This window comes from Squalius cephalus (genome assembly GCF_949319135.1).
Source record: "Squalius cephalus genome assembly, chromosome: 23".
NCBI classification, from domain to species: domain Eukaryota; kingdom Metazoa; phylum Chordata; class Actinopteri; order Cypriniformes; family Leuciscidae; genus Squalius; species Squalius cephalus.
In genome coordinates, this window is record NC_137144.1 from 15,353,395 (window position 1) to 15,378,164 (window position 24,770).

The 24,770-nt window shown below is 34.2% G+C and overlaps 1 protein-coding gene across 4 annotated transcripts; it reads right to left on the minus strand.

The window, feature by feature from the left end:
* Positions 1-2,984: 2,984 nt before the first annotated feature.
* nptna (neuroplastin a) lies at positions 2,985-24,323 on the minus strand. Of its 4 annotated transcripts, XM_079858543.1 has the most exons (8): positions 23,843-24,323; positions 17,975-18,149; positions 16,458-16,552; positions 11,867-12,000; positions 10,740-11,013; positions 7,765-7,786; positions 7,483-7,558; positions 2,985-4,304 (listed from the first exon to the last, which is right to left on the minus strand). In XM_079858543.1, the coding sequence occupies exons 1-7, from the start codon at positions 23,913-23,915 to the stop codon at positions 7,498-7,500; spliced, it is 834 nt and encodes a 277-aa protein (XP_079714669.1). In that variant the 5' UTR covers positions 23,916-24,323; the 3' UTR covers positions 2,985-4,304; positions 7,483-7,497. The 4 variants fall into 4 exon arrangements, with proteins under 4 accessions (XP_079714669.1, XP_079714670.1, XP_079714672.1 ...); XM_079858544.1 differs by lacking the exon at positions 7,765-7,786 and having other exon boundaries at positions 3,376-4,304; positions 23,843-24,190; XM_079858546.1 differs by lacking the exons at positions 2,985-4,304; positions 7,483-7,558; positions 7,765-7,786 and adding an exon at positions 8,405-8,436 and having other exon boundaries at positions 23,843-24,019.
* Between the last annotated feature and the right edge of the window lie 447 nt (positions 24,324-24,770).

The window sequence follows — 24,770 nt, forward strand, 5'->3', positions numbered from 1 at the left end:
GCTACATTATGAATGGAAAAGAATAAGGTATTGTTCCATGCTAACAGTATGTAGCCTATTGTTTATCAGATGTCTTAACGAAGAAGTCCAAACAAAAAAGTATTTACATAATTATTCACGCAATTCAACAGCCTTTTCAAACGTTTCAGTATCGGACGTATAATTGACACAACACATCACTTTATTGTATGTAGATTATTCACACAACACAGCAAACTTATAAAATGAACTTTAGTGTTAATTTAAAAATGTCTTCAGATCCGATTGTTTTTTAATTGAATATTGCAGTAGCATATTTATTATTAATATATATATAGATATTTATCCATGCACAGAGGCACATAATTACTTTTTGAATTCACATGCCATTGTTATCATTAATCAGAATAACTTCCTCTCCCTCTCGCAACATCTCTTCTCTGATGACGTGTTTACTGGCACGAGGGCGGGACAATCCGTCATTCACATAAGATCAACCAATAGCAAACCACACCATCCAATCAATCAGGACTATCGCAACTTCCGTTTCAAGCCGACTTTAAGGTAGTTGATGGTTACTTGGGATGCCAGAATACAATTTTGGGTTGCACGACAAACCTGAAACGATTGCGCCCTGAAAATTACTAACAGATATTGAAGGTCGCTGAATAATTCGCACACTGCTTATTTATTATTCATATTCAGGTACTTAGTTTGGTAGAGTTTTATGAAGAAGATGCGATGAGACAGTATTGTGCTCATCAGGTTTGGCCATATAGGCTGTAGCATATTGCTGTCAAATCGATTAATCGCATCGAACATAAACGTTTTTGTTTATAAAATATATGTGACACACACACATTTATTATAAAGAAAAACGTTTATGTTAGATGCGATTAATCGCGATTAATCGTTTTGACAGCAGTAATATAGTAGCCTAATATATATAATATATATATATAAATATATATTTATATTTATATTTTTTTTAACAATTTTTTTCCCTGATATATATATATATTAGGGCTGTCAAAAGATTAACCGCGATTAATCGCATCCAAAATAAAAGTTTGTGTTTACATAATATATGTGTGTGTACTGTGTATAATTAAATTTATATATATAAATACACACACATGCTTGTATATATTTAAGAAAATTGTGTAATTTATATATATAAAAAAAAATATTTATATATAATATAAATTATATATAAATATATACAGTATATGTATGCAAATATTTCTTAAATATATACATGCATGTGTGTGTATTTATATATACAAAATAATTATACACAGTACACACACATATATTATGTAAACACAAACTTTTATTTTGGATGCGATTAATCGCGATTAATTTTCTGACAGCCCTAATATATATATATATATATATATATATATATATATATATATATATATATATATATATATTTAAATATATATCAGAAAAATATTTCAATATTTCAGGTTTGGTGTAGCTGGTGGACAAGTAAAGTAAAGCTGCCTGAATAGTTGCAGACTGTTTATACTAATAATGAGGACAACAGCTATGATATTCTTTGATGGGTCTTATGACACATCAGTGTAATGAATAAACAAAGAGGAGCATAATAAGGGCATCGCAGCCACAACATGTAACAGTCAATACATATAATTATTCTTATGAGTAATACAATTATCTGATCTGACATATTCAAGCCATTGATTATGTTAAATATATCCATGTTATGGCATGTTTCATGTTCAAAAACGACAGCAGAAAGCCCTCGTTTCAAAACAGCTGTGCTTCAGCCAATGTCCTTGTTTTTACTGTGCAGTCCAGATACAACATAACATGTCAGATGGTGAAGTCAGGGCACCAAGTGATATGATGAAACTAGATACTGAGAGAATAATGGCACTATAATCCGTAAGCGCCTGGGCAAAGACAGCTCTCTGCCTTTTGAGCAGAAAATGCATTGTGACAAATACTGCCTTTCCAGGAACCATCCATCCCTATGGAGAAATGGCTGTGAGATTATTCTGTTTGGATGTGATTCATGTGTGTGTGTGTGTGTGTGTGTGTGTGTGTGTGTGTGTGTGTCATATGGTAGCCTACTGTGAATACAACTCAGTCAGCTAATTTCCCCGTATATAGATTTATAATTTACAGGTCACATTTATTAGCTATATAATGAGATTTTTAAAAGTGCCTCTCACATTTCAGTGTTGTATTTTACACACTGTAAAAATTATTATTGGTTTAACTTAAAAAAGTAAGTTACCTGGTTGCCTTAAATTTTGAGTTCATTTAAATACATGTTTTAATGTATATGTGTTAATGCAATGTAGGATATTGGTTTAATCAACAGAAACACAAAATATTAAGTTATCTGAACCACATTATCTAAGTTGGGATGACAAATAGAGAAAATATTTTTTTTTAGTGTAGTAATGTGCTAAATAAAACACATATGCAAATAAAATGCATATTTACACCATGCACAGACATGCGGTTTGAACTGAAAAGCTAATTATGAGAGTAGATGATAAAACTTATGTAAATGGTATCTCCAAATACAGTTGCACAGCTCATTGTTGTTGAGTGGAAACAAACATTCAAGCGTTTGGAGGGTCTGAAGTTTCAGCTTTGGTCAGCAATGCCCCCCTCTGGTGCACAGACATATTTGTTATAGGACTGCAGGCTAACAGTGCAAAGCCTATGCTAGGATGATTCAAAAATGTATTAAATATATAAAAAAATTCCAAAAACTTGAAATGCATAAACACCCACACAAAGATGTTAACAATGAAGCAGATGGTATCTAAACAATGCAGTATTCTGCACTTATATATTTTTAGCTTGCAAAATTCTATATACACTGACTGAAAAAATACGCACTGAACATTTTTTTTACTCAGATTTTGCTAGTAAATTTCATATAAAATTCCAAAAAATAGGAAGCAACCATTTGAATTAAACTTGAAATTTTGAAGTCGCAAAACTGAAAGTATTTTCTTGTAAATCTTTGTTTTATTTACAACTTTTTTAGCACAGAACCCTGGGGTTCTAGACTCAAATTTAAAGAAACCATATGCCAAAAACGTTCTATATAAGGAAAAATGTCTTATGTTTGCATAATACTTTAATGTTAAACAGGTTATTTTAAAAATTTCTAGTGATAAAGTAAAGTAAAATTTTATTTAAAATGAAAATTATTACAACTAAAATGATCCCATGATGGGAACAATTCTATATATGAAGAGCCTGACAGAACCCTTTTAGATTCTATATCCTTTTCTTCAAATGTCCTTGTTTGCTAGTTTATCATGTAGGATTTATATAATCAAATTTACATAAACCTGTGTTAAAATAAACAAGGCATCATGTTATAAAAGAGGACAACGCATTTGACTTTAGATATTTTAATTGTTAAAAATGACTGTATATGCCTTGGTCAATTGAGATAATATTAATTTCTCTTCACATTCTGAATTAATAGACCTTTTATATGCGTAAGGAGCTCATGCAGTGACGTATTAAATCATGTGGATTGTTTTTCATGGTCTAAACAGTGCACTCTGCTAACTTATAATATTAAAGCCTAATTATACACAACCAAAAGCTAAAAAGTTGGTTCTACTGTATGTATAGATATTGCATAGAATAAAAGCCATGCTGTATACTATGCATACATAAAAAGCAATCAGAGAAGATAAGGTACATAAGTATAAAATGAAGTCACTGGTTTGCGAGAATATTATTTGAAGAGATAAGTGCATCAGTATGAAGAACATTCAGATATCTATAGATATTTCAAGTGATTTCATACATCAATGTATAATACATGTACAAATTAAACATTGCAGGAGACTTTGCAAAGCCCTTAATTGATACGATTGATTGATAGAATCGTATGCCACCGTACCGTAACATGATAATCTGTACAAAAACGGTCATACCAGAATCGTGGTGGCGTATTTGCGATAAGATAAAGGCTTGCTTGAACAGAAGTCATTCATAAATACACAAACGAAAAAGAAAAAAAAGCCTGTATCAAACAGTAGAATATCTTGCATGCAATTATTATTTTTGTACTTTTGCCTGACATGGAAAAAAAGTTGACTCCAATGAAAGAGATTCTAAAGAAAACGCAACACAATCATGCAAGAAAATGTTCAGAATCAGGTTCCGTTCTGTTCTCACGTCCTCCTCACACCAGATTTATAAGGCATGCCTCGGGTGCTCATTCATTCCAGTCTTCCATTTAACTCCTCCACCTTTCATTTGTTTACCAATGCGCAGAAATGTTCATATGGTCATGATGTGAATGTCTTTATCTGTAAACAAGAAACAGAAGTGAAAAAGTTATTGGTTAATAATGTGGGGTTTTCAGAAGAGTAACTGTCACAAATGGTTGCAGGGAGGCAGACGAAGATGAAGAATAAAGTTCCGATATGAAGTTTTAATGAGGATAATACAAATAATACTCAGACAGGCTGCCTGGCAACGCACACTTAATGTAAAATAGACCAAACGCTGAAGGACAGAGAGGGAAGTAGTGACTCAAACAAGATCATTAATGACGTGCACCTGAACAGAATTAACTAATAACAGTAGTCATAGAAACAAAGGAGTGGTGGGAAAATCAAACAAAGGAACACATGATGTGAATGGTTCACACTGTACGATTTTGGCCACGATTTGGCCGTCTGAGACACATTTTTGCAAATCCTAAAAGATTCCTCTGATCCTAGGCTAAATTCTGAATCTTTGATCGTTAGTTTAACATGTTCACCGACAGCCCATTAATGACCGTTGGATTAAATTGTACCTCCGACGAAATTCTGGCAGTGTCAGACGTGTGCATCCGGTTTAAGACAAACTGAACATAACTGTGACAGTTACTGTTTGAGAAACGCTTATACAAAATAGCATCACTGCCTCTGTCTAATTCCTTTTGGAATACTTGATTCTGATTGGATATATATATATATATATATATATATATATATATATATATATATATATATATATATATACATTAGTGCTGTCAAATCAATTAATCGTGATTAATCGCATCTAACATAAAAGTTTTTGTTTATAAAAATAAAATAAAATAAATATATATATATATATATATATACACACACACACATATATATATGTGTGTGTGTACACACAACCATATGTTTGCATATATATATATATATATTAGGGCTGTCAAACGATTAATCGCGATTAATCGCATCCAAAATAAAAGTTTGTTTTTACATAATATATGTGTGTGTACGGTGTATAATTATTTTCTATATATAAATACACACACATGCATGTATATATTTAACCCTTTCACGCATAGTGGTCACTACAGTGGACAGCTATTAAAAATGCATTTTCTTGAATTTGCACGGGTTTTTATGGCAAAGTTGCACATCAATCTCTTCATTGGACCCTTGTGCATCATCCTATAAATTGCAACCAAGTGGCAAGCCTTTGTATTTAGATTTTTTCCCCCTCCAAACCAAGATGGCCAAGGGTCAGTCAGACATGCCAAATTGCTCCGGAATATCCACCCATTCCTTCTAATCTAGGAGACTCTTGTAGGTAAAAAAAATATTGCAGCATCAAGCAATATCTAATGAGTCATATCACAGTAAAATTTTCCAAGTTTTGATTTTAGATTGAGAGAAAACTCTGATTAATCACATGTCCACTGTAGTGGACGTCATGCATCAACTGCTATATTTCAGCTACAATTCATAATTATAATGTGAATATTGTTTTTGAAATTTAAAACTTAAAAACTTAATCTGCAGTGACTTTTTTTTACTGTAAATAAATGTATTTGTATTATTAGAAAGTAATTTTCATTGACATCGAAAAAAGTAATGTGATTACATAATGTATGACACTTGTAATGCATTACTTTATTTGTTAGATCAAAAAGTAATCTGATTTCGTAATGCACGTTATTGTAATGCGTTTTTTTACTCATAACATCAAAACGTAATCTGATTACGTAATGCATGTTACTTGTAATGCGTTTCTTTACTCATAACATCAAAAAGTAATCTGATTACGTAATGCATGTTACTTGTAATGCGTTTCCTTCCTCATAACATCAAAAAGTAATCTGATTATGTAATATGCGTTATTGTAATTCGTTTCTTTACTCATAACATCACAAAGTAATCTGATTGCGTAATGCATGTTACTTGTAATGCGTTTCTTTACTCGTTACATCAAAAAGTAATCTGATTAGGTAATGCACATTACTTGTAGTTAATTACTTGTTAGATCAAAAAGTAATCTGATTAGGTAATGTATGTTACTTGTAACACATTACTTTACTTGTAACATCAAAAAAGTAATCTGAATGGGTTATGCATGTTACTTGTAATGCGTTACCCCCAACACTGATCATTTCAGATGAGATTGAAAAAAACGTATCGCTAGGTTTTCTCAGAGGAGGGCTATGATAGAAATGTGCATGTCCATCTTGAACATAATCAGAATTATCATCTAATAAGGGTAAATCTCCATACTCTGGTGCACAGGAGGGAGCGTCTGAGTGGTTTCCACAGTTGTACCTTGACAGGCTGTAGAAAATTCTGATGGAATCACGTCCTCATGTTCTGATATCATAGATACGCGAAGTGCAACTTGTATGAAGTTTTATGAAGCCTTTGCAATGTTTTGCATTTTAATTTTTTGTATATATTTTATAGTTTTCACATGATTTGATATAATTGTATTGATTAGTTCGTTAAATTCACATACTTTATCTTTTTGATTATTGTCTTATTTAATACAGTATATCTTCAGTTTAAACCATAAATGCATGCTGTCCACTCAAGTGGACATCTGAAGATCTCTTTGAAAAATTTGTAAAAAAATAAAATAAAAATCAATTCTTGTTTTTCATGCCCTAAGAGCAATAAAAACACATAGGAAAAAAATCCTGACTGAGGATATCATAATTCATGCATGAAAGGGTTAAGAAATATTTGCATGTGTATACTGTGTATATATATTTATATTATATATAACTTATATTATATATAAATATTTTACATATAAATAACACATTTTTCTTAAATATATATGCATGTGTGTGTATTTATATATAGAAAATAATTATACTCCATACACACACATATATTATGTAAACACAAACTTTTATTTTGGATGCGATTAATCGCGATTAATCGTTTGACAGCCCTAATATATATGTATATATTTATAAATATACTGTATATGTGTACATGTATATATGTGTATATATATGTACATACATACACACACACAAATATATATAAATATAATAATATACTGTATATACACACATATGTTATATAAACAAAAACTTTGAAGATAGATGCGATTAATTGCGATTAATCACTAATATATATATATATATATATGAACATGAAGCAAAACATTTTTTTGCTACTATAACCACAGTTTACAACATTATTTAGAGTTCAACTGATATGAATATGACTGAATACTGACCTTGTGATGATCAAATCAATTTGTATTTCTCTGACGTAGGTTTTTATCTTTGTGGTTGTTGGTGGAATTAGTTTTCCTTGAAGGTGAGATCATAAAGATGAGTCAGTGTGAGTGCCATGTGACAATCCAAAATGAAGTTACACCAGTATATAATTACATTTCCTTCATTCAATGTTTCTTTATACACTTCACATTCTGTATAAATTACACATATGCTGTCATCACTTATCCAGGACAGTTGCATCATACCAATTCTTATTTAAATGTAAATCTGATACTTACACTGGCCCTGTTGGTTCGTCATCTGAATGGGAAGCAAAACAAAGACCATTTTAGTTCGAGGCAGCAATGCTTCCAGTTGGCACAGTATTCACATTATTGAATGAATTCTGTAAACCGACTGAATTAAGTAGCTATAAACAACAACTCAATGCTATATTGTCTTTCAATATTTAAGTTATTGTTGCGCAGTAGAATTTCACAGAACAAAACTGCACTCCTTCAGCACTGGTGTGAGTAATTAGAGTACAAGAACAGAGAAGAATACACATATCACTTAAATAGCTCTAAAATTAATAAAACTTGATGTTACATTCATGCATCATATTTCTTTAATTTATGTAATGTATTATATATATATATATATATATATATATTTTTTTTTTTTTTCTAAAAGATGTATATATAGCTTTTCTAAAAGATGATAATTGAAAGGTGAAAATGAAGTCAAATCTCATGCACATGTCAACATGAATACATTTAAAGAGACTCCAGTGAAGAGGATGTACAGATAAACGAAGGTCATTTGAAGGTTAAACAGCAACAGACATCATTCTCATGATGAAGGCAAAATAAAAACCCATTTCAGCCTAATTCAAACAAGACATATATACAAACCAAAGTATAGGGCAACAGAGAATATGTGCAATAGGTTCACTCAAGCTGCATGCAGGTCTGTCACTTACCAGTGTTTTAGGTTGAGCCATTCAGAGAGAAAGAAATGAGTTAACGTTGTAAATTCTTAATGACAGGTACGTCCTCTCATATTAAACTCAAAAAGTGTGATTTAATTTGCTAAATTAATGCTGCAGTGATTCACAAATGACTAGAACACTTGCACAAAACATGCAGATAAACCAAATAAGGCTGAAACTGAATACTGAATTTATACACCTTATATTGAATTTGTATATAATATGCCCGCCCACATCCACGAACAATTTACAACATTAAACACTCTTATAAAACAAAACGCATAAATTGATTGTTTCTGGGTTATTTGTCCATGGCGATGAAATCAATACCGAGGGGAACCACTAGGTGGCGATGCTGGACAGGCAACATCCCAGTTAACGTCACTCACTATATCTGAAGACGTCTGTGTCCAGTTTGTTTGAAAATATCGACTGATACTTATTAAATGTACGAAATAACGAATATAATTCGACCCGAAAGCTAAATCATTTGCTTTAAGCAGGCTTTAAACGTAAAAATTAGTCGTTGTATATAAAGTCCCGTCTGTAAATGTACTGGCTTGCAGCAATACTTGACGGTTTTGTTTTCCCTCGCAATGCATTGTAGGTGAGCACTAAAGTGGTGTGGGAGTGGGACTACACCTCCACTCGCATCAATAATTCACTGCCCACTACTACCGATACACCACACAGAGGCATATTTTTCTTGAATATCAGATTAGTGTCCAGATGACCTAACACCGGTGCCCTACAGGAAAAGAATGAAGAGTGTGTGTTTGGTGTGAATGGCATCAGACTGAATTATTAAGAGTCCAGGTCAGGATCACATAACAAAGTGAGTTAAAAGTCGTGTGACGCAGTGAGAGAAAACTAGGTAAGAACTGTATGCGATGTAAAGGATGCTTATCTTCCTTTAAATAAATATAATTTGTAAAAAAATATTACCTAGACCACTGTTAGGCTATATGGGGTTGGTATGATGTTTCAACTTTTTTTGAAACAAGTACTTTGCAACAAGGCTGCATTTATTTGCTCTAAAATATAAATATATTTAAAAATGTAATTTATTCTTGTGATGCAAAGCTGAATTTTCAGCATAATAACTCCAGTCTTCAGTTTCGCATTACCCTTCAGAAATCATTCTAATATGATGATTTGGTGCTAAAGAAACATTTATTATTATTATTAATGTTGAAAAACAGTTGTGCTGCTTCATATTTTTTCATATTCATTTTATTTTTTTATTTATATATCTGCAATACATTCATGTTGGTTCTGTTCTGTTTGGATTCGCTCTTGCCCAGAACAGAACCATACCAGCAATCCTAACTGTATGCTAATTGTCAATCGAATTTGACGATAGTGGTCCTGACAGAAATGTATTTACTGACAACTTTGATATTTAATGTGACTTTGCTGAATTAAAGTATTCATTTCTTTCAATAATAAAAAAACACTGACCCCAAACTTTTCAACAGCAATGTAAGTTAATCTCCAGTGGCATCCTTTTTTTTTTAAACTTGATATTATACAGAAATGTGACAATATTTCTTAGTCAATATCTACAGTATTTACAATGTAATTCCTAGTAAATTGCTTTCTGTATTCTTCTGACGGACCTATACATAAATATACATTTTCTGTTTTGAAACATCGTACCAACCCCAAAGTGTATAACTTTAATATTTATAAATTATATTTATTTAAAGGAAGACAAGTAACCTTTACAATACATCGTATACAGTTCTTACCTAGTTTTCTCTCACTGCGTCACAAGACCTTTAACTCAAGTTTATGGAACACTTTGTTATGTGATCCTGACCTGGACTCTTAATAATTCAGTCTGATGCCATCCAGACCAAACACACACACACATACTCGTCATTCTTTTCCTGTTTGTATTGTATATAGTGGCCTCAAAGAATATTTGAACACTTAAGTCACAATTAAAAATGGTTAAACGTCACTGGATTAGATGTAAAATACCAAACCAAGTGGCATATGCAAACAAATTCTGCTCTATCTTTTCTCAGAAATAACTCATTTTAATAAGTAACTTTTAATAAGTCATTTTTGTCTTAATTTTGAACAACATATCTTGATTTGATGTTTTGTTCATCACATTTCTGTGTATCTTAAGTGTGCAAATCATTTTTGGGCACACTGTAGGTCTATGTATTGGCACTATATTAGGCAAACCGTGGTTGGGACGGTCATGTTTCAAATAAATAGCCTAGCATCAGTAGTTCATATTGAGACAGCAACCCACCCTTTTAAACTCACCGTCAGGCATATCATCGGGCTTCTTGCGCTTCTCGTAGATGACGATGATCAGCACCAGGATGATGATCTCGGCGAGGACGCCTAGGAGGGGCCACAGGGGGGCCAGGTAGCTCCTGACCCGCAGGACTGATGTCATGGAGGCGGAGCTGATGGTGTTGGTCGCGTTGCACTCGTACTCTCCGGGGTCAGACGTGAGGTCGAGGTTAATGATGGACAGCTCGGTGTAGCCATCCCTGCTGCTGATGAAGAAGCGCCGAGAGGAGTTGTCGATTTCCTGAGTGATTGATGGAGTGGGAGGAAAAAAACAGTGACAGATGAGGAGAGGTGAAAGACGGGGGAAGGAAAGCCACTGATTATTCGCTATTTCTGATTGAAAAAATACTTTTTCATCAAATGATAAATGCTTAAAGATAAAGTAACAGAAACTACATTTAAAGGGATAGCTCATACAGGTAAGCCTACTGTATCATATTCAAATTTCCAAGGCCTCAAAATGATCAACATGATCCAAAAATATTTGTTTGCTGTGAAATCTTAACTGATTTTTATCAAATAAACGAGAATAGCTTTTTTTTTTTTTTAGAAAAATCATGTTTAAATGTATCAAATATGATACATCAGGCTTTTGTTTTATTTGTAAAAATTTCTCAATCATCATTATATTGCATTCCCACAATACATATGACAGAGATTTGATTATAAAACTGATATTTATATGCATTTTATGCAAGTATCTCATTGATTTACATTACATCAGAATTTCATCTTACTGGCCATAAAAATAACAGCATCTGCACCAAATTGCATATTTTTTTCCAGTTTGGGCCTCTGAATAAAATTGACGTGTTTGTTCCTCCTCAAGTATGAGCTCCAGATTCTCACTATATCACACTGTGAGCCATAAAAGCCTGTTGCATCAATTGCATCAAATATGATTCTTGACAAAAAAATAAATAAAAAATTAGATTTTGCTTAAAGATTAATCTTTTTTAAAATAGATTATTTTATTATATTTCAGGCTTTACAGAGTTAAAATGACATGAGGGTAAATTCTTTTTTTTGAACTATCCTTTTAAATCTACCAAACAGCTGATCTTAGATTCACTCTTATGTAAAAATGACCATACCATATTTGATCCGCTATCGAGTTTACGCCAGGTCCACTGGGGATAAGGATAACCCACAGATTTGCAGTAGAGGACGGCTGTCTCACCCTCATTTTTATTCTCACTGCGCTTGTGCCCCGTGATGTCTGGTGCAGCTATGAGAGGAGAGCAGAAGGACAGTGAGTCCTTCAGTATCGCAACAGATTTCATTGAAGAAACCTTATTAAGCATTGTGATCTTCAATCACTGTGTGGATGTTTATTCTTGTGCCATTTGCAATGTCATTTTGTGTGGTAAATATAGCATAAAGCAGGGCAGGGGTGTCCAATCCTGCTCCTGGAGGGTCACTGTCCTGCAGAGTTCAGCTCCAACCCCAATTAAACACACCTGAACCTGCAAATCAAGGTCTTACTAGGTAACTTCCTGGCTGGAGTGTTGAGGCAAGTTGGAGCTAAACTCTTCAGGACAGTGGCCCTCCAGGAGCAGGATTGGACACCCCTGGCTTAAAGCTAGTGGCGGATCAGGAAATGTCAAGAAATACACCCAGATTGCCGGGTGATGCAGGGATGCATGATATATCGGCCACCATATCGGTATCGGACGATATATGTTCATTTTTAAAGTTATCATTATTGGCCTGATAAGAACATTTGGCCGATATGTTAAAGCCGATAATTAATGGATTTTTTCCTTGATGATGGTTCCGCCATGATGGTTTTGAATTGCTTGAAATATGATTGGAATCCCTTCAAAAAAGAAAAATACAGTTAATGCAATGTGCAGTGCAAGTCTATCATATAGGCTATAAAATTATAATGAGAACATTATAATTGTGTTCTTGGGACATGGCTTTTAATGGTGAAACTTTGGGTTTAGATTTATTGGCCAATATCGGTTATTGGCTTTCAAATATAAAGAATTATCGGTTATCTGTATCAACCAAAATTTTCATATCGGTGCATCCCTAGACATGAGGTTGCAAAGTTAAAGAGTCAGTAGAATGTCTGTTGAAGAGCATCACAATAAACAGTTAGCAGATATTAAGCAGACAGTCTTCTAATACTCTAATGAGAGTGAAATGCACAGTAGTTGCAAAGTTACTTAGGATTTCTAAACCATCGAAACAAAGTGTTACCATTTATTTTGCTGACAGTTTTTTTCCCTAAGAGATTTACAATGCATTTAAGCTGACATTTATCCAGTGACTTTGGTGTTGCAAGCACCACGCTTTACCAGTCGAGCTACAGTGAACTTACCGACACATTCATTCCCAATTTAAATTCTAAAACATTAAGTTAAGCGTGAAGTGCTGGCTCAAGATCTCAGATTTATTTAAAAAGCACAAAAGACAAATGAATAAGCCTATAGGGATGCACTGATATTATTCCAAGAAACTATGGTGTTGTGACCAAAAACCATTAACTGTCAGACAAAAGTTCTATACTATATTGTTTAAATAAATTAAAAATAATACACACACAAAAATCAATCATTTTAAATGTTACAAATAACATTATAATGTACAGTTGCAGAATGAAAAATGAATATTTATTTCAATTATTAGTGTTTTTAAATATGAACTTTAAATGGCGAGAAATATAAATCTAAGCAAATCAACTGAGCATGAACAATTAAATATCCAAAATTGACCCATATCTATTCAATATTATCAGACAAATTAATGATTACTGATATGGTACTGATATACTGTGCAAAATTAGACTTCATTTAAATGTAATTAATAATATAATAGAATTTTGAGATATTTAAAATTGAGACCATTTAAAAGACTGCTTGGTGTCATTAAGATTTTTTTTGAAAGAAATGAATACTGTTACATAATAAATTACATTTTAAAATATATTTAAATAGAAAACAGTTATTTCAACTGTAATAACATTTCACAATATTATTTTTGATTAAATAAATGCAGCCTTGGTGAGCATAAAAGAATGTTAAATACTGACCGCAAACTTTTGAACGATATTTGCTCTCGTCACTGGCATATTAAATCTAATGTGATAATATCTCAAGGACATGTAAAAATATATACACTGAATATATGGGGCCATAATAAGATGATTCACAATCTCAAAGGATTAATCACTGAAACCAACAGAGTGTTGAAGCATTAGCATCAAAAGAAAAATATATCATTCATAATATGCCAAGTACCCCCACAAATACCCAAATCATCTACATGTAAATCATGACAGGAGATTTTTTAAAGGTTAATTCAGTCTAAATGACACCAAATACCTCAGTTAAGAGACACACAGAGAGAGAAAGAGTGGCAGATTTACATCCCCACCCCCTCAGACATGCAGGCCACCATCTGGTGCCTTTGAGCTGACCGCAGGATAACCAGAGAGAGGTGACCAGGCCACGCTTAAACCGCATGGCACTTTACCAGCTGCTGATCTCTAACACACAAACCAAACAGCCTGCTAGCTTTAAAGGCCATTATTAAACACATGATCACAAGGAGATCTGGGCTGGCTGGCATTTTGCTTTACACCCACTGCTGATTTGAGACCTTAGAAATTACCCAGTAATAACAAAACAAAAAATGCTCTATATATCATGATGGGGCCAAACATGAAATATTTGTATAAAATCTGAATATATAAACCCTGAATCTAATTTAAAATCCAGGATTTACATTTATATATTCAGGATTTATAAATATAAGACTCAGACATATAACAATAGGATTATATGTATGTTCAGATTTGTATCTATAAACCCTGCTGAGAAATTCGGCATAGATTAGAATGAATTCCATGTTTGTCCAGGCTGGTTTATTCTAGTATAGTGCTGGTCTAGCTGGTGGATCAGCAAGTCGTGCTGTTCCTAAATATAAATTCAGATTTTATATCATTATTTCCTCTTTAGCCCTTTATAATATACACAGATGAGCTAAAACATTATGACCTACTGCCTAATATGCTGTTGGTCCTCCGCGTGCTGCCAAAACAGCTCCGACCCGCTGAAGAATGGACTCTACAAGACCCCTGAAGGTGTCCTGTGGTCTCTGATGTCAGCAGCAGATCCTTAAAGTCTGGTAGGTTGCGATGTGGAGCCGCCGCGGATCAAACTTGATGGTTCAGCACATCCCACAGATCCTCAATTGGATTCAGATCTGGGGAATTTGGAGATTTGTCCTTCCACCCACAGTGCATCCTGGTACCATCACTTCCCCAGGTAAACGGTGCACACGTACACGGCCGTCCAAGTGATGTAAAAGAAAACGAGACTCATCTGACCAGGCGTTCTTCTTCCTCTGCTTCAAGGTCCGGTTCTGACGCTCGCGTGCCCATTGTAGCCGCTTTCGACGGTGGTCATCATAGGCACTCTGATTGGTCTGTGTCTACGCAGCAGAGAGTGATGCACTGTGTTGTGACACATTCAGCCCATAATCATCAGTAACATTTACACAGTAGATCTTCTGTTGGCTCGGACCAGACGGGATAGCCTCCGTTTATTGTTCATTGATTAGCCTATGGTGTCCAACACCCTGTCGCCGGTCTGTGGTTCATCCCTCCTCGGACACTGTTGGTAAATTCTCAGCACTGCTGACCGGGAGAAACCCACAAGCCTTGCTGTTTCAGAGATACTCTAATCCAGTCGACTTGCCTTAACAATTTGGCCCTTGTCAAAGTCACTCAGATCTTTATTCCTGCTCATTTCTCCTGCATCCAACATGTTGATTATGAGAACTGATTGTATGTTACCATCTAATCTACCCAGACCTTAATATGTGGCCTTGTTAGGAGATGATCAACAATACACTTAATAAAAAAAAAATGAAATAAAATAAGCATAACAGTAATAAAATTAAATATAAAACACTTATTTTATTTCAGCTAGTTGCCAAGGCAAAATTTCTTATATTAATTTAGTTTAACTTGATGTACTAAAATAACAAAAAAATAATAAAAACTATCCAGACATATTAAAAGACAGAACCTATTAAAATGAACAACAAAATTACTAATACTTTCACTCAAATTAGAATAAAAACTGATTGAAAATATTAATAAAAACTATAATATTATCTCAGTGATTACTAAAATAAAACTGCTGTATACTACTAAAATGCTTCTATTTGGTATTTTTCATTAAAGATTATATTAGCATAACAATTAAGTAAAAAGTTTGACATAATAATTGTATTTTTATTATTATTATTAAAAATACTACTATTACTACTAAATATGCAGTTGTTGTTTTTATTATTATCCAAAAATTACAAATGAATTACTTATTTGTAGTATTATAATTGTTATTAATACTATTCAGATATTGCTAATTATATAATCAAATAATACTAATTATTAAGATTGCAAACAATGTATTCACATTCACCTGCCTAGTGAACAAAAACCTGGATGTCTTTCCCACTCAACTAACCAAGCTCACAGCTGTCATGGCCTTTGTTAGTGTGACTCAGCATGTGTTGTGTGGAGGAGATGGAAAGACAGGTTTAAAATGTTGACAAACCATCTGAAAATCAAACTCGCTGTGATACTAGAAAGAAACCACAGACCATTCAATCTCTATATTTGTTTTGACATTTTGAGAAATGTGGGGTATTTTGAGGGCATCTTACCTTTTACCTCAATGGTGGCATTAGCTTGGGGGGCCGAATCAAATGTGTACACGCACATATATTCGCCCGCATCATCTGCCCTTGGTTTATTAATTCTGTGTAAAAGATAAAACACTTTTCACTTATAAAAGGTACTGTTTTACCATTCAAATAGAATGGTATTCAGTACTTTGGAGTAATAAATAAGCAATCAGAATACATAACACACCCACATGTAGAGAAAACACAAATGCAGATTAACTGTTAGCTGTACTAGTGTGCCTATATGGTTAGTAGATTAGATTAGGAGTCAGGCAGAGAGATTAGCAACACGTGTTGGTAGAGAGAAAGGCCTTGCTCAGGATTTAGACCATTGCAGAGCAGTGCAGCATCAACAGACAGTGAGCCAAGGCTTGACAGTCACTGAGATAATGCATTTACAAAACAAAGGCCAACTCGAGTAATGCAAATGACTACGTGTTTAACACCTAGAAGCCTATATTGCTATATTTTGATCTGATAGTGGCATAGAATGATATTAAAGTCAGTGTTTCTGCACTAAATGTACTGCATTGATTAAATAATCTGTTATTAAATAATGTAGATTTTTTCAGTTTATCTAGTATTAAATTAGATAATATTTTTTAAATAAAAAAGAAGGTTTCAAAATCACTTCTATTTTAAAATTCTGAAATCTTCAGACAAATTGTCAATACAAAGTCTACATTTATAAGTATATTTATAGTATTACTAGCAGGGCTGCAACTAACACATTTTGATAGTTAATCAATCTGTTGATTCATTAATGTATGCTATACATTGTGTAAAATATCACGTGCTTGATGTGGCAAAATGGTCACGTAAAAAAATATGTTTAATTACAATATACAATAATATTGCATTAAATAAGCATAAAAGTAAAATTAAAAGTATTATAATATTATTTAATAATATTATTTTTTTTACATAATTAAAAATGTAGTACCATTTAATTGAACTCAAACTCAAAAAGTATTTTATTAGGCATTGAAATAGTTAGCATCCATATAAAACTACTTGGTAAAAATTATAATCCCACAATTTTGATTAAAATATGCCAATATGCACACAGTGTGTGTGTGTGTATATTGATGTATATATATATATATATATATATATATATATATATATATATATATATATACTTAACAAATCTATAATTACATTATTTATAATATATAAAACCTGTATATATATATATATATATATATATATATATATATATATATACATATTATAGTTTTTGTTAATATTTTGAATAAGATTATATATATATATATATATATATATATACAAACAAATAATATATATAATTACTTTATTTATAATATGTAAAACCTGTTTATATATATATAAATATACACAAAATCTTATTCAAAATCTTAACAAAAACTATAATAGTATATTAATGACATTAATTGAATTAATTATTATTTTATAAATTTCATATCATAATGTTTCAGACTCAATGCTCACAAATGTCCAGTAACAGCCCCTACCTGTACTCTGTGTTCTTGGCATCGCTCCTTGTTTCTTCGATTTCCTCCCCATTTTTCAGCCAGAAGCTCTCGCGGTGGGTGTTTTGGGAAACTGTAAGGTTGCACTGAAGCGTGATTGGTGGGATGTGGTAACCCCCGGGTATAATCATGTGATCCGATGAATCGATTGATGGTTCTGAAAATACAGATGCGTCGGTCAAGGCCAGAGAAATACTACATCACATTGATTGAAGGCGACGGGGATCTATATATATATATATATATATATATGTGTGTGTGTCTGGAAGAGTGGGAGAGGAAAATAAATATGCGGGATGAAGCTGTATATATACAGTATAGCGACCAGCAAAGGAATCACTGAGCTTTTCCAAGCAGCTCTTTTTTATGCTACTTTGTGTAAATGGATTAATAGTCTCACATGTGAATCATGTGATATTCAAAGCTCACTATTAAAATTATGAATTTCATGCATGTCCGGTTATGGACATTATGATACGATTTTTAATCATACAAAATCATTTTCCTTTATATCATACACTATGCAGTGGGGTGCAAAAGTCTGAGACCACGGTTGTGTCACATACGTTTACACAACAACAATGTATTAAAAACGGAAAAGTTTTTCCTTTGCATTTTTCGTGTACAGACGACAACATTGTCAAAATGATCCCGTTCACACCATGGTTCACATGGATCTGTAAAAAAAAAGCTGTATTATTCATGCCAGGCCAGTAGGTGGCGATGTCACTATGTAAAGAAACACTGCGCGCCTATAGACTGAACATGTAATACACACGTGCATAATGTCACCGTTTTCACAAATTCTAGTTTTTGTAGTTTACACAGAGATGATAACAGTATAGTTTTCAAAAACTTGCACTTTGAAACCCGTTTTCAAAAGTTTGTGTTTTTTGGCTCCAAAACAAACCACTGTTGTCGTATAAATAAAAAAATTAAAAAAAAAAAATTTCTCGCAATTGCGTGGTATAAACTGGTAATTGCGAGTTATAAAGTCAGAATTGCAAGATGTAAACTCGCAATTAAGAAAAAAAAGTCAGAATTGTGAGATAAAATGTCGTAATTACCTTTTAATTTTTTTTATTCCGTGGCGGAAACAATCTTCCATAATTTATGATTAAGATAATACATTCAAATAATAAGGAAATAAATACCAGTTAGCAATTTAAGCAACATAACAAGCTGATTTGTACAGCTAAAAATAACTGGAAGTGAATGAGACCAGAAGCCAGACACATTAAATATATATACATTAGCAATAAGGTGGATAAAGAAGTATAGTGGTCTCAGACTTTTGGACTCCACTGTATATCATATATGATCCAGGCCTATAGTATGATCAGTATTGGCATTGGTCATTGAAAAAACACATATCGGTTAAATACTACTGTACCTTACCAGATTCCATGGATTCCTTGGAACAGAAACTGATTGTCATAATCAGCATAAAGAAAGCAACCTTGAAATATCTCAATAAGGAGGACAAGGACATTTGACAACAAAAATAGGTCACTCACTGCCTGTATGTAGCAGCTACAAGCTACTAGTGATCTAATAGGATGGTGCTCTAACCGTTTTGTGGTCCGGATGAGTAAGGAGGAGGAAAAGGGAATACAGCAAATATTAATCATGGCACTATGCTAAATGTAGGTAAAATCAAGGGGGCGGGTGGTTTATTTCGGCCACACCACTAGCGGGGACAGTTAACTCACTCTGCAACACCGTAACTGTTGCCTGGGCTCGAATCCAGGTAGTGGACGGATTCTGGCGCAAATCGTTACGCCGCGGGTCGTTACTGGCTCTGCACTCATAAATCCCAGAATCCTCGATGGTGACGCGAGTGACAGCTAACACGCTTACACCATTGACGCCGTACGCAGTGTTGATGGACACGCGTTGCCTGCGCGCGCCATCCCACAACTGGAAGAAGTTGTCGGCCCTGTTCACCTCGGCGTACCACCACTGGATCTCAGGTGTGGGCTTCCCCACAACATCACAGTACAGCTCAAAGGTGTCGCCCGTCAGCTTAGTCTCAGAGAGGGGGGACTTTACAAACCCCGCTGAGGGGCGGCACAGAGACGGGAAAACAGGAAAAACGTGACAAATAAAGAGATGGGAGTGGGGAGGTAAAGGACAGTGAAAGGGCAGTGGGTGGAAAAAAGAAAACATAAAAGATTAAACTCAAATTACAAACCAAAAGTGCAATGAGAAATTAATCATTTAACAATTGATCCATGGGAAAATGCAAAAAAAAAGTCACCATGTGCAAAGTGAAAGATCCTGCACTGAACAGAAGTGTCATTTACTCGTGTATCTTTAGAGCAAATTAAACTGGGTCAGGGGCCTGATCTATATTTTATCTTTTTTCCATGTCGAAGTACTGATTACTTCACCCAAAAATTAAAATGATCCCATAATGTACTCACCCTCAAGCCATCCTAGGTGTATATGACTTTTTTTCTCTCCAGCCAAACACAATCAGAGTTATATTAAATAATATCCTAGCTCTTCCCAGCTTTGTAATGCCATTGAATAGTGTCTGAGATTTTGAAGCACTAAAAAGCACAAAAACCACATAAGTGAAGCCAGAAGCCAGTGATTATAGTTTATAAAGTTATAAATATGGATATTTTTCTTACAAAAACCCATCGCTTCACTTCAGAAGGCGTTAATTTACCTCTTGAAGCCGTATGGATGATGAATGGATGGATGCGCTTTTTGGAGCTTATTCAATGCCATTACAAAGCTTGGAAGAGCCAGGATATTTTTCAATATAACGCCGATTGTGTTTGGCTGAAAGAAGAAATTTACACATAGGATGGTTTGCGGGTGAGTAAATTATAGGATAAATTTCATTTTTGGGTGAACTATTCCTTTCATTTCTGGTCGATGCTGAAAAGCCAATAAGTAATTTTCATTGTATGGCTGACAACTAAATAAATGGCATAAATAATTCTATATTATTTTGTCTAAAAAATCTAAATATATACACACAGTATAGCTTTCAAAAGTTTGGGGTCAGTAAGACTTTTAATCTTTTTGAAAGAAGTCTCTTATGCTCACCAAGGCTGCATTAATTTGATCAAAAATACAGTAAAACAGTAATATTGTGAAATAGTATTACAATTTAAAATAGCAGTTTTCTATTTGAATATATTTTAAAATGCAATTTATTCCTGTGATCAAAGCTGAATTTTCAGCATCATTACTCCAGTCTTCAGTGTCACATGATCCTTCAGAAATCATTCTAATATGATGATTTGATGCTCAAGAAACATTTCTTATTATTATTAATGTTGAAATCAGTTGTGCTGCTTGATATTTGTGTGGAAATCATGATCCATTGTTTTCAGGATTCTTTGATGAATCAAAAGAGCAGCATTTATTTAATGCAGATAAAGCAGAGTTTCTTCCACAGAAAGACACTAAGTGCACAGCTGTGAACGGTGCCGTTGGCAATCTCTGTGCAATCTCACTATTTATGTGTGGGTATGTGCTGATGGACAGGCGGTTTCCATAGAAGCGTATGAGAAGGTATATGCCTTTTAGCCCACCATCCCCTCATTAACTGCTATCTAAATTGATTGCATTCAAAGATATGAAGCCTCGCAAAGTGTTAACAGTCATATAATGTAGTAAGTGTTTGTTGTGTGCAACTTAGGAGCAAAACTGAAAGAAAACAATGCTTTCTGCTTTTCATTGTAAACAGCAACAAAATGTTTGAGCTAGGAAGAACATATCAATAAAACATATCAATTATGTATGCAGAGAGGCTTTGTGATTGTTGCATTGTATCATGTTAATCTGAACATTAGTTTTACACATCGCAATCTACTGCTGGTTCTGTTGATAGTGATTGTGATATAAAACAATAATATACGAATGAGAAATAAAGCAGGACCATATATGATTTTTACATCTAAACCAAGTCCTTTAAAAGAATGAAAACTATGTTACAGACTTTTTCAATGTAAGTGCATCTAAGCTTGAGGAGCAAATGGACTTGTAGTTACTGTATATGTGGACAGGCTTGTATGCTTGTATTGCATACAAATAACTAGTGCACTAAAATTAGAAGCAAAAACCTTGTTAGCCTGAAGGCATCAAGCGCTGTTGTTTTATGCCTGTAATGCAAAAACATCTATGCCAAAATGATCCATTTGATCAAATGTGTGTGTGTGTGTGTACCGAGAGATAAAAAGCGTGTGAGTGAGATGAAAGGAAAAGTGTCAGGTTTGATCTTCATATGAGCTTATGGCTCCTCACAAACAGGAAATGGGCTACAACCAAAAATGGGCCCCAGATCTGTTCTGAGAAGCTCGCCGACAGGGCTAATTGCAAATTCTAAATTGCAATTATATAATCATATAAATAGGCTTATCTACATCTAAAAATTAAGAAAACATTCAGTTGTTGACATATAGCCTAAAGGATTTTGACACACATTTATTTGTTGTATGTTAGAATCTAGTCGAATTTGGCAGAGGTCAACTAGAAAAGTTGTGCGACAACATGAAAAAAAAAAACACGAAAGGTGAAAGAAAATATGATCCAGATTCCAGACTAAAAACTAAAAAGGTTCACTTGAATATTGTTGGGCCTATCTGCTGTAAAATTTTGAGTTCGTTGAAATAAAAAATTTGAGTTAATTCAATGAAGATCACTCAAAATATTATGTTATCTGAACTACATAAATTATCTAAGTTGATTTGACAAAAGAAAAAATGTTGTGATGATAAATCATGACAGTATGTTTTATAAAATGCGTTGAGTTGCAAATGAATATCCAACTTAAGCAAAACCAGTTGAGAATCGGTTCACCTTGATTCAGATAACCTAACATCAACTCAGCTTAATTAGGCTAACACATTTTTCCAACAGGATGTCTGTTATAGGTATTAATTCATAACATTTATATGTTAAAGTTGTATGCATTATTTAAACGGCAGGAGGCTAATGCATGGCCAGGAGATGAAAGGAGATCGGACGGGCTCATGTGTTACCGCTCATTATCTGAGCGCGTCCATGACGTCACAATGCACCGCGGTGCTCCTCCATTAAGACTTTAACGGGCCCGCGCGCACGGGGAGGACGGGCATTAACGCCATGCATACCGCTACTGCATCGGCTCTATAAATAGAAACATGCAGCAGAATGGACTGCTGCTATTTACGGCGCTGCAGAGGACCGGTGCTTAAAGAGGGGGTAGGCTATACCTGCCTCTACCGTTATATTTGACGAGCGAGTTAGCGTGCAAAAGGATCGGTTTGCGTTGAAAGAACAAACGGGAACATGAGAAGAATTCCTGAGTCATTAGATTGGCCGCATGCAAATCAAGCACAAGTGCGAAACACAGTCCTGCATTCTGATCGGTCCGCGTTTGGGTTTGTGACAAGCAGCCGATGACCCATCTAAGCACATCCAAATCTGGAAAGGGAATCTTTTCTAAGAGAGTCATAATCACAGTCACAAATAGACGCTCCCTGTGGGACAAGTAACCAAATATTAAAATGTAACCTTTTATCATTAAGTAGAATGGCGAGCTGCTTTTAAGCATGTGAGACATAAACTGCTCTTTTAATGCGGAATGCAGTGCGCTTTGCCATTTAAACGCACAAGGACGCATTTTCTTAAATATTGAATACACACAAATGTCATCTTACTCAACTCGAGCGGCTATTTAGTTTTGAGTATTCCCAAATGCAATGCTGAGGATTGGTGAGACTCGAGTTTATCCCGTGCGCTCGAGGCAAATTGCACCTGCACGTGCCGCAACCGTTTCCCTATCAAGAAAGCCTTCATAATCTGCGATGAAACGGTTCTTTAAACGGAACACATGAAAGTCCTTACCGTTCTCAGCGGAGCCCGAATGCAGCATCAAGACCCCGAATAATATCACCAACGGATTCCCCGCGTAAGACATTTTGTGGGTCGCCTGGCTACCTGGGATATGTGTGGAGGGATGCAGAGGAGAGGGAGAAGAGGGCTGTCGAGGAGGATGTGAGTGAGTGAGTGAGTGGAGAGGGAGCTGCTACAATGACGAGGCGACCCTGGATGGAGCTCGAATCGGGTCACGTAAAAAGCCCGTCGCCTAGCAATAGCGAGCGCGGTAAGTAGATGCCGCCGCTACACTTACATCCGGTTTAAAATGAGGCTCGTGAAGACGATGGTTGCTGTCCTCTTAACCGATTTAAGCCCACCGGCAACTATAGTTGCCGCAGTGTATAGTTTTTCCTTTTGTAAGTATTTTTCTAGATGTTATCCATGTTTTATGTCTCAATGACATTTAAGCAAACAACCAAATAAAGGATTTAAAAAAAAAAAAAAAGGTAGGCTATTCACTTCCTTCCTGTCATATGAGCAGAGGTAGGTAGAGTATCCAAAAACTGTACTCAAGTAAAAGTACAAGTATAGAAATATTTACTCAAAGTAAAAGTAATAATTTTAATAGTTACTTGAGTAAGAGTAAATGAAAAAACTACTCAAGTAGCTATTACTGCTCTATATCTATATCTATATATATATCTATATATATATGTATATATATATATATATATATATATATATATATATATATATATAGGGGAGCGCGGGGCACAACCTAACGCGGGGTTAGTTGTAACACGCTTGTTTTAAATACTTCCGCACATGCTAGGATGACGGAACTTTGTTTATTTACTAGTTGCCATATCAACACTATATAGAAAAAAAAAATCCGCCAAAATTATTTTCTTTTTGGAAGATATCCATAGACATTTATTAAACCATAGCAAAAGTA

What these genes read in the sequence shown, in the direction of transcription:
- nptna (XM_079858543.1), bottom strand. Translation starts at nt 23,915, where the DNA reads ATGTCTTACGCGGGGAATCCGTTGGTGATATTATTCGGGGTCTTGATG. An exon ending in TTCGGGCTCCGCTGAGAACG is followed by an intron (nt 18,150 to 23,842) that starts GTAAGGACTTTC and finishes CTGTATTTTCAG; the next exon opens with AACCATCAATCGATTCATCG. An exon ending in GACGAACCAACAGGGCCAGT is followed by an intron (nt 7,559 to 7,764) that starts GTAAGTATCAGA and finishes CTCACCTTCAAG; the next exon opens with GAAAACTAATTCCACCAACA.